General features: G+C 45.9%; 2 protein-coding genes across 2 annotated transcripts; both read right to left on the reverse strand.

The window, feature by feature from the left end:
- Window positions 1-2,505: 2,505 nt before the first annotated feature.
- Window positions 2,506-7,932, reverse strand: chrnd (cholinergic receptor, nicotinic, delta (muscle)). Its single transcript, XM_052053956.1, has 12 exons — window positions 7,890-7,932; window positions 6,654-6,799; window positions 6,469-6,513; window positions 6,269-6,378; window positions 5,853-6,008; window positions 5,360-5,469; window positions 5,066-5,266; window positions 4,833-4,944; window positions 4,642-4,756; window positions 3,930-4,140; window positions 3,734-3,852; window positions 2,506-3,464 (listed from the first exon to the last, which is right to left on the reverse strand). The coding sequence occupies exons 1-12, from the start codon at window positions 7,930-7,932 to the stop codon at window positions 3,282-3,284; spliced, it is 1,551 nt and encodes a 516-aa protein (XP_051909916.1). The 3' UTR covers window positions 2,506-3,281.
- A 189-nt stretch (window positions 7,933-8,121) lies between these two features.
- On the reverse strand, window positions 8,122-17,012 carry cip2a (cellular inhibitor of PP2A). Its single transcript, XM_052053921.1, has 21 exons — window positions 14,542-17,012; window positions 13,583-13,730; window positions 13,321-13,433; window positions 12,880-12,974; window positions 12,492-12,588; window positions 12,259-12,381; window positions 11,896-12,041; window positions 11,751-11,826; window positions 11,465-11,677; window positions 11,195-11,360; window positions 10,899-11,046; window positions 10,718-10,817; window positions 10,497-10,615; window positions 10,094-10,271; window positions 9,941-10,015; window positions 9,585-9,695; window positions 9,310-9,506; window positions 8,978-9,091; window positions 8,703-8,785; window positions 8,479-8,618; window positions 8,122-8,413 (listed from the first exon to the last, which is right to left on the reverse strand). Exons 1-21 carry the CDS (start codon window positions 14,641-14,643, stop codon window positions 8,270-8,272), a joined length of 2,688 nt encoding a protein of 895 aa, XP_051909881.1. The 5' UTR covers window positions 14,644-17,012; the 3' UTR covers window positions 8,122-8,269.
- Between the last annotated feature and the right edge of the window lie 130 nt (window positions 17,013-17,142).

The raw sequence follows: 17,142 nt of genomic DNA on the forward strand, positions 1-17,142 counted from the left end.
TTTAAAGGTACATCTTCCAACTAAATCCAAAATCAAAATAATAAATCTAATAAAGTAAATTCGAACTTGGCACAGGATAATCACGCAGGATCAACTTGGCAGACACTGGATGATTGGCATTTGCTACCGCCTATTTTTGGGTTTACATTCTCATGTCACATGACTAAAAGAAAACAATAACTGGTTGCGCGCCTTTATAAAAATAACAAACACCTGCCTGGAACATCACATGAATGGAATGGAATGGAATGCTGCGGGTTTCTTTCCACTGAGCAAGTCACAATCTCAATGAAGATGAAGACATTTGCCTTGTTTTTAGCTCTCCACTCCATCCTGTGCCGTCTGGTCTGCGGCGGTAGGCAGAACCTTCACAACTGTGTGCCGTCTTTAAGGTTTTTGTGTTCTGTATCGAATGTCCTTGCTCACTTACTGTTCAGGTGTGCCGGGTGTTGTTTCGTTGACACTTTTGCTTTCGCTTGTAGATGGTTACCTTGTTAGAAGCTGTTACCGACTGGGTAAACAAAGTTAACAAGTAACTACAAAAAGAAAAAAATATATTCTCAACCACTACTATGCTATGGTCTGTTTTCTTAATCAGTGCCACAATGCGTAAGATTGATCTAGTGACTTCAAAATGATTTGAGATCATGCGAACGTGGTTTTACTCTGGCTGCAATCGATGTGAAATTTCAATTTTGGGTCCAATCAGCTTTACGTGGTGATGTTTTGCAGATGTCAGTGATGTTTGGTGCCGTTGGAATACGAGTTGTGTTTTAGCGGTGAGCTTCCCCGTTGGAGAGGACGTGGTTATTCACTGGATTCACCACGCACCTGGGGGTGTTCAGGTCCAGGTTCACTCCTTCTATTATAACGCAGATCAGCTGGTCAATCAGGGCAAGCGCTTCAGGGAAAGAACATCCTTGTTTAAGGAAAACATCACAGCGGGGAACGCATCTTTGCTGCTTAAGGACGTCGTGGTTGAAGATGAAGGGAGGTACAGGTGCTACGTCGGAACCCTCCAAGACACTCGGGAGGCCTTCATCAACCTCCATGTGGAAGGTGAGCCCACAAACAGTCTTGTGTACATCACAGATGTCAGCAAACAAAAACTATGGGTGTAAGCCTTCGTAATTCGGAGTCCTGCTTGGCTCTGGTGTTTTATGGCGTTCCACAGGGTTGAATTTTAGGGTCGCTGCTTTTTCTCACCTTTGGCAGCTGGCAGTGGTGAAGACTTTTCACACATAACAATACTTTGAAATGTGCTGAGGTGTTGTTGTCCGGGTATCAGCTCCGATCCAGGAGGTCCACATGGAGCTGAGTGACAAGGCCGTGTTCTGTCGGGCTGATGGCATCTACCCGGCGCCCACGCTGGACTGGTCCACTGACCCCGCCATGGACGGCGGGCTCTTCGACAACAAGACGAAGGTGGAGCAGACGCAGTCGGGCTTCTATAACGTGGAGAGCTGCATGCACCTGAAGGCTGACGGAAACATCCACGTGGACTTCACATGTGAGCTCAGCAGTAAGAGGAACAAAAATAGAGCTCGGCTCAGGATAGAAGGTACAGACGACTTCATCCAGACCCTCATCATTTAAATATGTTGATAATCTCATACAAACCTCCTGTGCAGATGCCATCCATGCAGTGTCTGGCAGTGAGGTGAAGGTTCCATGCAGTTTTCCACAAGATCTAAGCCACTTTGAGCTGATATGGAGGTTCCGTCATTTGGAGGACATCCTGTTTATGAAAGCGAGTGGCTTGCAGCACCAAGTTACGCTTTCGGATAAGTGGAAGATCCACGTGATAGACGGACGCTCGGCATGGCGACACCTCAAGTTGCCCAACGTGGTGCCCGACCACCAGGGCGTATATACCTGCGAAGTCCGAACACATCAGGTCACCTATGTCACGCAAACGGACGTCATCGTCACATCAGGTAACCAAACTAAACTTTTGAATGTGCGAGCCCAAACACAAGTCATAGTCGGTCCAAGTCATCCGTCAAACGGAACATCAGTGAGAGTTCAAATAAGAGTACCGACATTTTTTTTTTCCTCCATCAGATTCAAAGCTACGATCGCTGGTCGGCACAATCGCTGTGTTCGGATGCTTGCTGGTCATATCTGTCGGCATCGTGGGATTCTTGATCTATAAAGGTGAGTGAGTCGGGCTAAGACAAAATCAAAGCTGCAGTAAAGCACAACCTCACCCTTTGTCCAGTGAGGACGTTGCACAAATTCCAGAAGACACCAGAAGAAAACAAGTTAGTGAGAAAGATGCTGACACAAGAGGCGCAACCATGACTTCCTGTCTTTTAGTGTTATAAGGCAGAGATATAGTAAGTTTCTCATTACAAGAGCCACCATTTTACAGGGACTATTTCACGAGACCAACGGGAACGCTATGCAGTATGAAGCAAAATGTTGCTGATTTAGCTAATTCAAGATAAAGTCATAATATAGAAATAATCCTGCAATACATATTTTGTAATGTGTACTTAAAAAAAAAATCAACTTAATTCATTTGAGGATGTAAATGGGATGCTATGGTATGTCACATTCATAGTAGGAGGTAATTGTATGCACTTTTTAAAATGTGATATTTTTCTACAAATTATTTTTTTAATTACATTTGACAATCATGAGGGACAAAAATGAGATTCAACCCTGTTGATTTTCTGGAAAAAAAAGGAACATTACTTTGTTTTTCAACTTCATCCATACATTTTGTAAAATATCCTTGGGTATCTTGAAAAGAGTTCATAAATAAAATGTATTATTATTATAACTAATATGGCACCGCTTGTTGAAGCTAGACAATAAAACAATCAAATAAAAAGGCACTTCTGGGATGTTTCGATCTCATTGAATCCTAACATTTTCCCAGCAAATTGGGGACGAAAACTCATCCATAACACGTGATAAGAAAATTGGGCCTTCACCAACTTACGCAACAGAGGAAGGATCAGCTCATCATCGGCCCAATGATGAGATTGTAGAAGTTGTCCTGCAAACACTCGAGTCGCAGCATTCGGGGAAAAACAAAACCAAACCTTTAAGGCAGAGTTGAGAAGCTTTTAATGAGGGACTAGGAGAGTTGAACTTTAAAGAGGCACCTTACACCTTCGCTAATATTGATCCAATTTAACATTTGTGATTACTGAGGATTTTTTTTTCACATCTAACGAAAGGAAACAAGCCACACAAGGTCAAAGAAAGCAGAATGAGGTGTGTGTGTGTGTGTCTGTTTGTGTCTGTGTGTATGCGCGTGCGCGTTCACATCACAGCAACCGCGGATTTTCCTCCCTGTAGTCGTGAGTGTCTCCAGCAAAGGGCAGCGGCGGCGGGTGGTTGTAGAGACCCATCAGGAAGATGATTATGGTGCCGAAGGTCATCACAGGGGTAATGAGGAAGAGGCAGAGACGGTCCACGGTGCGGGCGATGCCGCTCCAGTTGTCCTTCTCCTGCGATGACAAAAAAAAAAACCAAAAAAAAAAAACGCGTGTTTGATACTTTCCAATCAGGTACTTGTATCATTGTGGGCGTAGAGCAGAAACTTTGTGTCGGTTGGCCAATGCAATTTCAGAATTTCAGTTAGTGAAACCGGGTTGCGCAGTACTTTGTTGTAGTTGGTGTTGACGACGACATGAGTAGGGTTCCAAATGAGCGGAACAGAAAATAACAAGCAACCACCGAGTTAAGAGTGTATGACATCATCACATGACCCACTCACCTCATTGTAGTCGTTTTTGTTTCGCATGTGTTTGATGATGTAGTTAGCTCCGTCCACTGCCGGCTTGATTTCCGCGTACAGCTGCTCGGTCACGCCGCCGTCATCCTGCAGCTTTTTCACTGAAGGATTAAAAAAAAAAAAAAAGAAAAAAAAAAGTAGTTTGCCGCCTAATGTTGCTGAACAAACGTTTGCATACCTGTTGCGTGGGTGGGTCGCGTCACGAGCCCGTGTCTCACCGACTGCTTCTCGAACATCAAGTCGCTGCGGGACTTGACGCTGTAGTACTCCTCGGCCGACGCAATGTAGCCCGCCGAGCTGGAGCGCCGCTGCAAAGCGCCGTCCCAGTACGGCTCGGTCTCCACCGGCCGGGACATGAGCAGGAGGCGAGGAAGTCGCTCTAGGAACAACTGTGACAAAAACGTGTTGGTTCGACTACAACCGAAATTCAAGCACTCGTGGTGCTGTTTATAAAAACAGAATGATAAGAGTGCACACAGTAATGAAGAACAATCGAGGCCTTTGACTGCTACTACTCAACGAGCTGCACGATTATGTTATTTTATCATAGAGGATAAAGAATATACGCCTGTGAGTATTGTTATATTTATCTCTCTTAATGAGTTGTTCAGCAATTTGTCATTAAACATGACTTTAACCGTTACTTAAAGGGTCGTAAAACCACACTATCGATGCTAACATTAGCATGTCAATGGGATTTTCTATCATACGTTAGCATTACGCGTATATACTTATTGTGACATTATTATTTGGTAACGGTGTGCGATTCTTTTTTAAAATTTAAAACACAATATGTGTCGTGCCTCAAGCAACACAAAACATGGGAAATGCAAAACTGTGTGTGTGAGTGTGTGTGTGTGTGTGTGTGTGTGTGTGTGTGTGTGTTCTACCCTCTTGGTCCACCCGGACATGACGTGTGTGCTGGGGCTCCTAAAGTGCAGGTTGAGGACCACCACGCAGTTTAAGACCACCACTGTCACCAGCACCATGATGAACATCAAGTACCTGAGGAACAATGTCAGCTTTAAAACAACAACAACAAAGAAATCAGGTACACAATGTGTGTGTGTGTGTGTCTTACTTCACAATGAGCGGGACAGAGAGGGAAGTCTCCGGAAGCCTTTGAGATATCAGCAACAGGAAGACCGACTGCGCCAGCAGCACAGAGATGGACAACGTCATCTTCTCACCACCTCACACACACACATTCAAAGCAATGACATGATTTAAAAGAGCCCAGGGCAAGACAGTAAAAGGAACTTTTCATTAGGCTCCTTCTGTTAGAGAAGCGTAGGTGTATAAATGCTAACTGACTGTCGGCGGGCAGGTAGTAGACGAGCGAGGCCAGGAAGGAGATGAGCACGCAGGGTATGATGATGTTGACGATGTAGAAAAGCGGCTTGCGTTTGATGACGAGGTAGAAAGTGATGTCCTGGTGCTTGTTGCTCTCCATGGGAATGTGTTTGTAGGTGTTCCTCTTAGCCGGACGGTGGATCACCTCCCATTCGCCGTTCTCTGACGGTCGATCATAGTGCGGGGTTTGGGGGTGTAGTGCGTGTCATGTCTACAGTAAATCGAATCCCGAGGCGTCGAGTACGAGGCGCTCACCTGTCCAGCTGGCCGGGTCGATGACGATCCACTCTACCGTCCACGTGATGTTGTCGTCCGTCTCCGTCTTCAGGAGCATTTGGATCTCTTTGGCGTTATACGTCAGGGAGCTACAAAGACACAGAGACGCACAACATCAGCTCAACAGAGACACAAGGACGGCCCAACACGGTATGCGCATAAAGTAAACCACCGTCCATCACTTTTGTTCATCCTGCACTTTACAGTATTTTAGCTGTAAATCCAATGTCGGCCGCTAGATGGTGGCACACGATTGTTTTGCACCAGTATTATGACTAGAAATGTCTTGTTGAAAATACTCGCATGCTTCCGCCTATGTTCCCTTTTAGACGTGTCCTATGATTTGCAATCAACGGCTCACTGTGAAAATATGTCTGAATAAATAAATTTGAGAAAGAAAAAAAAACATTTCACACCCGCGACGGAAATGGGTCTGCTGTATACATTAAAAAAACGCTGTTAGCAATCTCACGTAAACTTGAGGGTGCAGTTCTGCCAGTCGAACGGGAAATAGTTGACGTTGATGGAGCAGGACGAACGGAAGATGGCGGGGGGCAACCAGTAGCACAGCCCAGTGTAATCAACTAGCACATTGCAGTAGTAGGCCACCTGGAATTGGGCGTCGTTACTGGGTGAGGGGGAAAAGGGAGAACACGCTCATTCAGAACTCCTTAAAAATTGCTCTAAAGTGTTTCTTTTTATATATACACGAGGGAGCTAGACAGTTCCTTAAAACGTACACTAAAAAATCTCTCAATCGTGATTCGATAGTAGGAATTTTTGTATCGTGGACTATGTACTGTAGTTGACTCTCGAACTGAAATGATGATTCCAACACTCCCTGATGAGTGGCTAACGAGTGATTCCCAACCCAGCTCCCGCTCTCACTTGTTTTCCAGCACGATCTCGGGCAGCCACACCATCTTCGACGGCAGGCGCAGCATCTTGATGCCGTCGAACTCGCTCGTGTTCCACGTCAGCCGGTAGTCTATCCACGTCTGACGCGCGCGCACGCACAAAAACACAGGAATTGTACAGGTGCATTGGGCAGACGGTGCGACTGAGCGTCTTCGACGAGGAGAACTTACGTGCTCGATCCAGACGTTGGTGAGGAGGGTCTCGTCCACTTCTTTCTAGATAAACCAGCGGCATGAGAGGAAAACGCCATCTATTTCTTATGGTTGACGTCAAACTTCCAAACTTCCATCCAATTATTTACCCTAGCAATCCATCCAACACGTGTGTGTGTGTGTGTGTGTGTGTGTGGTTGTACCAAGGAGATGAGGTTTGAGAGCGTGAGCGCGAGGTAGACATCGACGGCGTCCTGTTGTCTCTCCACGGGGCGCAATTCCTTGTTGTAGCCGCGCTCCTTCAACAGGTAGTTGATCAGGCGCTCTTCCTCGTTCCGGCACCAGCACACTACATTCATACACGCTTAAAGGTTAATAGAAAGTAACACACACAAGAACACAATCTGAATGTGACTAATGAACAACATGGTATGTTTGATGCGGCCTTTCACAAATCGTGTACTCGGGGGGGTTAAAACGCTGCCTATTATCAGGAAAAATAATAAATCACAATCACTTGTACCACACTTTGAGTACTCAATGATAGCGAATACTAATACCTCAAGTACTTTTAAATTTTAATTTAACACAAGGATAAAAAGTTGGGAAGGCTTTTCTTTCTGAAGCAGCTAATGATTTGCTGAGTTATAGCGCCAACTACTGCCAAGGAGGACTTACTCAGTGGACACATTTTTTGGGGGGGTTGAAGTATCGGTGGCTCATATCGGCAGCCTCCAGTTTTTTTTTCCCAGAGTACTCAATACCGTAAATTGAGGCCGTTATACCCCTGTACTCGGCCATCTCTAAACAAAATCATATAAATAAAGCATCAACCTATATTTTGTGGTTGACTTTCTGACACAGCCGTAAAACTATTTTTATCCCCCTCAAAGTGGAAAAGACACAGATGTTATTTTCAATGAGGCACCAGCCCCCACTTGCAGCGATGCACTTTTTTAAAACGATTCCACTTCATTTATTGTGACGATTTTTTTGTGTGGGCCCCCAGTTTGAGAAAATGATGTTCCCAAAGAGCCTCGGGCACGTTCTAGCTCTCCAATTTCACACAACAGCTGCTTCCTCCTCCCTGACTTCTAAAGCCAGACTCTAAACCGCCGCCAAGGCAGACATTTGGCACCAAGAGAAACAAACGAAAGTCGCGACATAAATGTGCTGAACATGTTACATTTCAACAGTCACTAATGTTTACACTGCCACCTAATTTGAATCCAATCTGGATTCATCTCAGTTTGACAGCCCAGGATCCACATTACATTCTTCGCTCGACCAGACACAATTTGACAATTATTAGCATCAACGTAGGTTAATAATTCTAAAAGTGGACCCAAAAAAAAAAGCAGATTAAACACGCAAAACGGTTCCAATGTAACAACAAATGACGTCATGATGAGAGAACAATTTCAAAAATGTAAACTGACCAGGCAAGAGCAGCGCAAGCAGGAGCACACCGACGGGCTTCATGTTGCGCTGGTGTTTTGTGAGGAAGAACGTGTTCGTCCGTCTTCTTTCTGACCTTATGCCAAAGTCCCTTAGATTGACAGTCGGCAGCTGCAGAAACACGGATGGCAAAAAATAGAAAGCAGCACCACTTGGTCGCCCTGTACTGCAAAACACAACAGTTGCATCAAAACTCATTGAATGTCACACCCATTTTTGTTTTGCACAAGTACACATTTATTTGCCAAATATTATTATTATTTAAATACAATAAAGAGTCGTTTTCATTAAAAATCATTTTGGGCCAGGGCTGAGTTGCCATTGTTGTAGCTGTGTCTGCTGCATTTGGTGTTGGTGGCCATCACAACGAGAGGTTGACGTCGTTCTTCTTGCCGCTGCTCAGGCTGTGGATCATGGCGATCATGGCCGAGTGCTTGTTGAGCTCGTCCTCGCACTGCTTGAGCTTGGTCTCCACCTGACTCTTCTGCAGCTCCAGAGAAGAAGCCTGCGCACGGGCACGATTGTTGGACGGAGAAGCTCGGCGGGAAGGCCGGGTGTGTCGCGGTTTACCTTGATGCTGGCGTCCTTCCTGGCCTGCTCCGTCTTGCTCAGCTCCTTCCTCAAAGCATCCAGCATGTCCTCCAGCTCCCGCCTCTGCTGCTCACTCTCCCTCCCTTTGTCCGCTGCCACCCGGAGGTCACCTCGCAGAGCTGGCGCCCAAGCACAACTTGCATGAAGGGAAATCGTAATGCTACCGCTAATATGCTACATGTTAGCGTAAAGGCAGATCTGACCTGCTATGTCCTCGTCCTTTGACCGCATGTCTGAATGCAGCGACTTGATCTCATCCTCCTTCTCCTTCAACAGCGAGACGCTCCTGACAAGAACAAGCCGCAAACACAAATGCTAACAAGGGAAACCAAAACGCTACAATGCTAACATAAGAACCAACATGCTACATTCTAACGCATCAAGTCAAATGGTAGCATGAGAAGCAAAACGCCAAAAGCTAACACGTGATACCGAATACTGTCATATTGCCATGTGAATATTTGGCCATATTGCCGACTTGTCGTGCTGCAGCTGCAGAGTTTGGTGGTTCTTCTTCAGCGCGTCGTTGTGTTTGCTGAGGTTGGCGTGGGCCGATTGAAGCTCCTTCAGAAGAGACTCGCTCTCGTCGAACCTGACAAGCACATCATTTTGTACATCAATGCGTTTAGCTTTACAACAGAGAGAAAAGAGAGCTCATGAAGGGCCGATTAGATCAGATCGCTGATGAATAATCAGGCCGTGTTATTAATCGGGAATGAATGAATGATTCCTGCAACTTCGTTTGGAATCATTCCCTCACTCCGGAATCACTAAACACTTTTATATATAGTGAGCTATTTAGAAAATGACCGGTGGAGCAGGGAGTTGTAGGCGCCTTTGAGGGTCTGGTGCTCCTCCGAGTCCAGTTGAAGCCTGGCGTTGTGATGCAGCAGCTCCTCCGCGTCGGCCTTGGAGCGTCGCGCCTCCTCCAGCTGCACGCCAAGCTCGCCCTGAAGGACTTCGCGCCGCCGCTCCGCCTCCTTGAGCAGGCTGGCCAGCTTGCGAGCCTTCACGTCGCGGACGCCGAATTAAACTTCATCGCCATCAACGGCGGCTTCTTTCTCCCGACGGACGAAAGCGCTCACCTCGGCCTCGGCCTGCGCTCGTTGAAAGTGATACTGTGAGATGAGGCGGTCGGCCTGAGACAGGGCCACGGCTTTTGCTTCCAGCAGGTCCTGAAGGCGACTCTCCTCAGACTGAGGGTTAGATCAGGACGATGATGTTAAAACCAGAGGGTAAGCAGAGCTGCGTCATGTTTTGTCGGATGCATGATTGCTACCTGCGCAGTGTGATTCGGCATCTTGGTGAATGAGACATTTGACATTTTTTTTGTGAAAATAATAAGAACGATGCATGGACCCGGCGCTCAAGATACAGCCCTACAAGCCCAAGTTGTCATGGGAACAAAATCCACACCAGCAACAGGATTCTTTTGACTTACGGCGAGGGCGCTGAGCTTCTGCTCGTAGACGTCGATGATGTCAGACAAGTGCATGTCCTTGGCTGGCTCCTGCAGCTACAAACCATATGCACTCAGCTCGCAGTCATGCTCTCAAGAACAGTCAGAAAGTGGACAGGACATGGCGTTAAAGACCTCCAAGCCGCCGTGGAGCTTCTCCACCAGGCTGTGGATGCCGCTGGAAGCGCCGGACATATCCAGTCCGTTGACGTTTGTCCGAGGAGGCGGCAATTCCTGCACGGGAATACGCTTGACGGGCACCTCGGTTTCCCTCTGCCGGTAAGCGTTGTTGGCGGCCATGCTGTCCCCGAGCCTGGAGGAAGACCGCAGCACACTTCAGAGGAGACATCATTTATGGCGTATTTATTGGAAAATAACCGATGTGGAGTTTTTATATTCTACCTGTTCCTGCCTTTGTCTACAAACTATGAACATCAACCTATGACAAATGCTCCCGTTGCGGGCCTAATAAATGTCATCTTATCTTAAAAAGTCCCTCTTCCAAAATATGTCCCCTTTGAACCCGGCTGAGACTCACGTCAGCGACGGGAAGTCCGGGAGTGGCGTGGCCTCTAAGAGCAGAGCGAGGCCAGTCTGCACGTGCGCTCTGTGATGCGAGGTCAGGGCCAGAGCGAGGGGTGTGGCTATCCTCTGGTCCTATACATATGGGATGGGGGCGGGTGGTCCGGGGGGTGAGTAAAAAGTGAGGATGAGGAGGAAAAACGTCACAGAGGCGACGAGCAGTAAGACAGCGGTCACCTGCAGCGTACGGTAGAAGCCCGTCTCCATGTCCTTGACCAGCTGCCGCAGTTTGCTCATCAGTACCAAAGTGCTGAGCAGAGCCTCCGCGCACACCTGACTACAATCGCACGTGCGCACACGTTGTCGTTATTTATCATACGGTGTCATGGAAAACGACGGTGGCGGCTGATTGGCTGACCTGAGGCTGTTGTCTGCGCCCGGGGGCAGACAGGCCGTGGCGTTGTTGCCATGACAACAAGCAAGAAGCGTTTCCACCTGCAAAAGGCACTGCCGGGCGCTCACCTGGTTTGATACCAGTGCCTGTGTGACGTCTTTGCTGCACATGAGTGGACTGGTTAAGTGTTTTTGGAGCAACCAAACAACGCGCGTAAGGTGACACAAAGACGGCATAACGGCGACAAGTGGTGGAAGATCACGGCCAGGAAAGTCTTCCGCCGCCTCGAAATTAACAACGTCAAGGCATGGCGAGGATATCGAGCAGCACACTGTTGACGTGAGTGACGCACTCGCAGTGTTGTCTCAGTTGGGCTTCTCCTTGGGGGGGCGGGTCCAGGCCCTTGACAAAGTCCAGCAGGACAGGAAGTAGCATCTCCACAAAACTCTCTGTTGAGTCTGGCATGATGGCGGCGCCCAATGCCTCCTGGGGAAAGACAATTCAATTCATCGTCACTCTGGTACGCTTCCCGAATGAAATCTCACATTCGTCCACGAACATAAGATGTCAATGAATGGCACGATTCAAACCTCCAGCAGCTCCTTGAGCAGCTGCAGCGCCTTGAGCGAGCAGGCCTCAGCGCCCGCCACGGGCGAGCTGATCCACCGCACCAGCGCCAGCCCAGGATTGGCCTTGTGCTCCGACGCCGCCTTGAGTTTGGGTGTCGCCGGTTTGAAGAGTACACGGCAAAGCAGCGGCCGCAGACCCGACACGCCGCACATGGCGAGGAGTAGCTCCAGGACCTGGAGACCCATAAAATCCAAACTCCAGATGATGCGCTTCTGTAACGCACGTAGGTACAGATACACAACTCACCTTGGCTGCTGAGTCGGCATCTTTTGACTGCAACAGTCCTAAAATCTGATCCACGCACGCCGACAAGTGCCGGTACCTGCGGACCGCGACAAAGCAAACTTAAGACACGGCATACACGCATAGGCGAATGCGCGTGTGTAATTACCGAGTGAGATAATCCGCAATTTTCGGGTTCTGCAACAAATCAACCAGAAGATCAACAGAGTACTTTCGGGTCAGCGTGCCGTCGCCGTTGACGATGATGTTAAAGACCAGCTGGAAGGTCTGGTGGATGTTTTTGGCATCGAAGAGCTGTGGCAGGAGCACACACAGACATATCATGAATCTTACACAAACACAAGGAAGCGCACAGGAAAACACAAATTCCCACGAAAACAAAACCAGAGACACATAAACACGCTCACAAAAACAGACTAATACACACATGAAAAAGTTTGAAACAAAAACACAAATGAACGCGCAAAGCACACAATCAACAAATCACCACGGCAACTGTTGCCACACCCACCTTCTCTCCGACCTTCTCGTTGAGGGTCAGGCTGGCCAGGATGGACAACGTGAAGACCACCACGGTCAGACTGTTGTGGGCCAGGAAGCGGATCAGCGTCCGATAAAACGGCTTCACGGTGTCCTGTTTTTGTGCATTTTGAAAAAAAACAAACAACAGTTGTATTTTACTCCTCCCTCCTCAATCCATGTCGAACTCTACCAAGGAAACACACGACACAATGGGCCACTCACCAGAGACTTGATGTGACTCTGCACGGCAGGGTTATCTCGACAAAGGTTGGCCAGCAGGCCCAAGCACGGCATGATGATGTCATCGCTATCCGACTGGCTGCCAGGAAAGATGCAGCTCGGTGTGACTGGCCGAAACTTGAACTACATGTGTGTGTATGTGCATGTAAGGTGCATTAAAATGCCAAAAAGTGAAACTTAGTATATACACTATATTAGATTTACACACAGACAGACAAAGTGAAACATTTTGTTTTTATAATTTTGCTGGCTGTATCTAATCGTGGACGAAAACCTTGTAGAACATTACTACTGAATTTTATAACAGAAATTAGGTCAGGATTAGCTTTTGTTGAAACCGTTGAGATGCGCCTGTGGAAGTCCGTCTTACATGTTGGACATGAGGAAGCCGATGAGCTCGTGGACGTGGCTCGAGGATGGGAAGATGCGAGTGCTGTAGGTTAGCTTCTGCAGCAACTGTAAACTCTTCGCACACACATAAATGCATTAAGGTACCCCCACAGAACCTGTGACACAGTGAGCAATATATATACTGTATGTGTGTGTGTAAAACACACAGTCCCAAGAATACAAAATATACCAGTGAGGTGTGGGTATTATTTCTGTCCACTTGGGGTCGCCATCCTCACGTTCTGCACTGTATTATCTGTGACTCGTGTGTGGCTTTAAAATGTGTTTTAAAAATCTGCCCATATAGTGAATCCACACAACATCAACCACAATAGGGCAAGGACGACTACACTGGAGATCTTCACTTATTGCCGGAGCAGATAAAACTGTAATACGTACCGTGGATTGAAAAAAAACTAACCTGCAGTATCAAAGGGTCTCCGGGGGTGGCACTGTGGCGATGCACAAGCAGGGCCAGAATGCTGGTGAGGTTGAAGTGAGAGTGTAGGATCTTCCTGCTGTCATCATCACAAGCTGCAAGGAGATGACATGGTGAATATGATCAACTCCGTGAGAAGTTTATTTCAAACAAATAAAGATAATATATCCTTTATTTGTCCCACACTGGGGAAATTTATAGCCTCCAGCAACAAGAAGGCTGTAAATGAAGAAGTGTATAGTACCAAGCTGCGCCAGTAGGGATAAGATGGCACCGGCCACGGCGGGACAGGTGTTTGCATTGCCGGTGAGCTCCACAAGCCCACGGACACACTCTATGGGCAGCAGCTGACCCGAAGAAAGCAGCTGGTCACATTTGAGGGAGGAAACCTCCTGCAAACATTAAAAACTGTTTAATAAAAGTGGCTTTGATTTCTTTTAGTCAAAGTTCATTTGAAAAAGTCTTTCTAGTTGAATGTCAGATATGCAGTGAAAACTATATTTGATATGTATTAATGTCTCGATTAATGTCTAAATTCAGTGCTTAGGACTTGCAGTCCACATGTTAACATATCACTTTTTCATCCATCCGCAATCTGAGCCGCTTATCCTCATGAGGGTCACGGGCATGCTGGAGACAATCTCAGCCGATTTCGGGCAACAGGCGGGGTCCACCCCAACCCAGGTAGTCAAGGGGAGAACATGCAAACACCACACAGGAAGGCTGGAGCACGGTATCAAACCCGAGACCGTTGCACTATGAGGCAGACGCGCGAACCAGTGACCCAAAGTGCTTGCATCACTGTTACACGAAAATTTGTAGGGTCAAAGTCCCAGATGTGCGCATTGTGATTTATGACTTCCTGATTTATGCTCACAACACACTTTGGGGGTAAAATTTTGTGAAGTAGTCGTAGTGAACACGTAGAAGTCCAAGTTAACGCAAATCGAAGCAGATAAACAATCTTTCGCATAAATCTTGGTTTATTTGAACTGGGGGGGGGGGGGACAATCTAGAAGAAAATCGCAATTTGATGATTTTTCAAAATCGTTCTGACCTTGCAGGTAGCACATTGAATACTGTACAGTCACGTGATTCTCGAGTCAGTGTAATACTGAATCCACCTTAAAATCAATTTACAGCAAGAAATAGAACAATTATATATTTCCAAAAAATTACATAAGAGGTTTAAAAGTGAGTCACCTCCACTTGTTTAAGAAGCTGCGCCGCATTTTGAGCGCTCCTGCCGCCTTCATACTGCTGCGTGGCGAGCAGCAGAGACTTCAAACAAGTCGACGCGTCCATTCCGTGAAGGGAAAAAAAGACTTATCAATGTAAAATAATAACTTAAGCGATTATTTACTGTAACGCTGTGTGTGTGAAAGAGTGAGACAGGACGAGAGTGAGAGATTCAAACACGAAGCTCGACGATTTTCAAGTCCGACAATGTTGGAAAGTCGCAGCCAAAGCTAAGCTAGCAAGATTTAAAACCAACGTATCTCCATATTTAATAGTTTTCGTCGCCGTTATGAAATGAAAAAACGAAAGACTTATTGTGGGTCATTTATGCTTATTTTCAGTCCCAAAACGTCAACTTCCGACAACACAACAGCAACACAGGGGAAAACTCCTCCCGCTCGGAGCTTCAAACTGGAGTGGAACAAACCAAGTCCAAGGGAGGGAGGGGTGCCGAAGTGAAATAATACAATAAAATAATTACACTCTTCACATAGGTTATGGTGAAAAATAAGCACAAACATGTCTTTCTCAGTATAATTTACTTTTTATTATTTTTAAAGATTTAACCTCAGACGTTTTATTTCAAATATTGTTGAACATTAAAATTAGAAGCCCCGCCTTAAAAAATGGAAGGGAATAGCGAAACTCAACTAACAAGAGAATATTACAGAAAAAATGTTTTATTATTAATTATTTGCTTGTTTTATTTTGTAATTTAGTCAACATCCGTCCACCGACACTTGTTTTAATATTTGTCAAATAGATTCAGCATTCACATTCACCATGACGTCACACAATTTCCGGGTCGCAAAAGCTGAAACATTTCGGGTGGCATCCAAAGTACAGTTTTTCACTATAAGGCTGATATTGACAGAATTTATACTCTCTCTAAGATAATTTCATTCTGCCAAATTATTTTACACCGAAAAGGTGCATTTTAATTTCATCCTGCAATTTCACCAAAAAAGCCTAATATAATTAGTTTGTGTGTAGTGTTCTACAAATATCAAGCAAAGGTACAACGACTTAAAAAATAATGGGTATTTAAGATAAAGCAATTAAGTGGGCAGTGATTATGATAATTAATTACAATCCAACGAATTGTCAGATTCAACATTGTACTAAGCAAATCCGCTTGCTGTTTCGGTTTCTTTCTCCAGGGGACACTGCAAACTCATAATTTGCAAGAGACATACCAGGAGATTTGAGTGGCGTCTCTATGTTTCATAAACATATACCAATCATTTAAATCTAACAATTAGATTAGAATTAATACATTAGATTCTTGTGCATGAATTCAAACTACATAAATTACTGTCTTATGATATCATTTGGATTCAATATTTGTCATTCATGCTCTCAAAGGGGAAGTCAAGCCAAAACAATGTTTGTTTTTCACAATGTTATCTGCATCCCCACTAGTGTAAACATGGTATTCTGATTAATATTGCATTTTTGAAATATTAATTATAAAAATATTAATTTCCAGAGGCTGCCATTTTGGTCTTGTACTATCACTTGAAAATGATATCATAGTGCCAAAGGGGTCAAGTGACTACAGTCACGGCTCAACTGTTTTTTTGGTTTTGGTCATGTGATGTTGGCAATCAGTGCCACGGGGGTCAACTGGTTAGCACGTCCGCCTCACAGTACAGAGGTGAAGGGTTCAAAGCAAGCTTGGTTTTCATACAATTCCTAGTCAGACTTTGTGAGGAAGAACGTGTAAGGTCATGGGGGATTGGACTGTTGGACTCATTAGAAGAGCGCCGGGGAAGTTCATTTCAGTTTTTATGATGTCCCGCGAGGGCCACTGAGCGCACTCCATACTTGACTTGATATGTTTTGGAGGAAGACAATATTCTTTATGGGGGGAATTAAGTCAGGAAGTGGTGGACGTCTCTGGCTTGCATTGGCTAGCACGTTGTAGTCAGATCTCAAACATCTGCACACTCAAGAGACTTTCCAATTGGACACATGAGCTTTCTAATCTTTTTTCCCCCCACCATCACTTCCTTGTCTGACACTTTACATCTGGCACAGCTGCTTGCAATTTGGACAGGCCGCAGTATTCAAAATGTGCTCTTTTACCTTCTTTTTAACTCTCAAGCATTTCGGGATTTCGATTTTGCTGGACGGAACAACCATGTGACCAGTTAAATATGTGTGCCATGTTAGTGTCCAGGTAACCAATCCTTAGAGGTGGGAGTAAGTTAGACCGCCCCCATAGCCTTTGACCTGTTACCTTGGGGTTCAGGAGCTTTGCTGAAACTATGGGGGAATATACACTTCCAGAGGCGGGGAGGGGGGGGATCCTTCATCTGCCAACAACTGGGCCACTAGTAACTTAAGTCAAAGTGGAATCAAGTCATGTAAATGGAGTCCTCCACCACAACCCCTCTGCACTGCTTTTGACTGCTTGCCTTCTAATTGCGTCCACATGTCGGGATGAGTCACGTCTGCGATTATAATTTGGAAAATAGGAGTTGTGATTAGGACTCGGAGGAACTATCGCGTCACCATCTCGACGTGTAAAAAATATACTGCTTCTTTCATTCTTTCATGCAA

Source organism: Hippocampus zosterae, chromosome 20 (genome assembly GCF_025434085.1).
Source record: "Hippocampus zosterae strain Florida chromosome 20, ASM2543408v3, whole genome shotgun sequence".
NCBI classification, from domain to species: domain Eukaryota; kingdom Metazoa; phylum Chordata; class Actinopteri; order Syngnathiformes; family Syngnathidae; genus Hippocampus; species Hippocampus zosterae.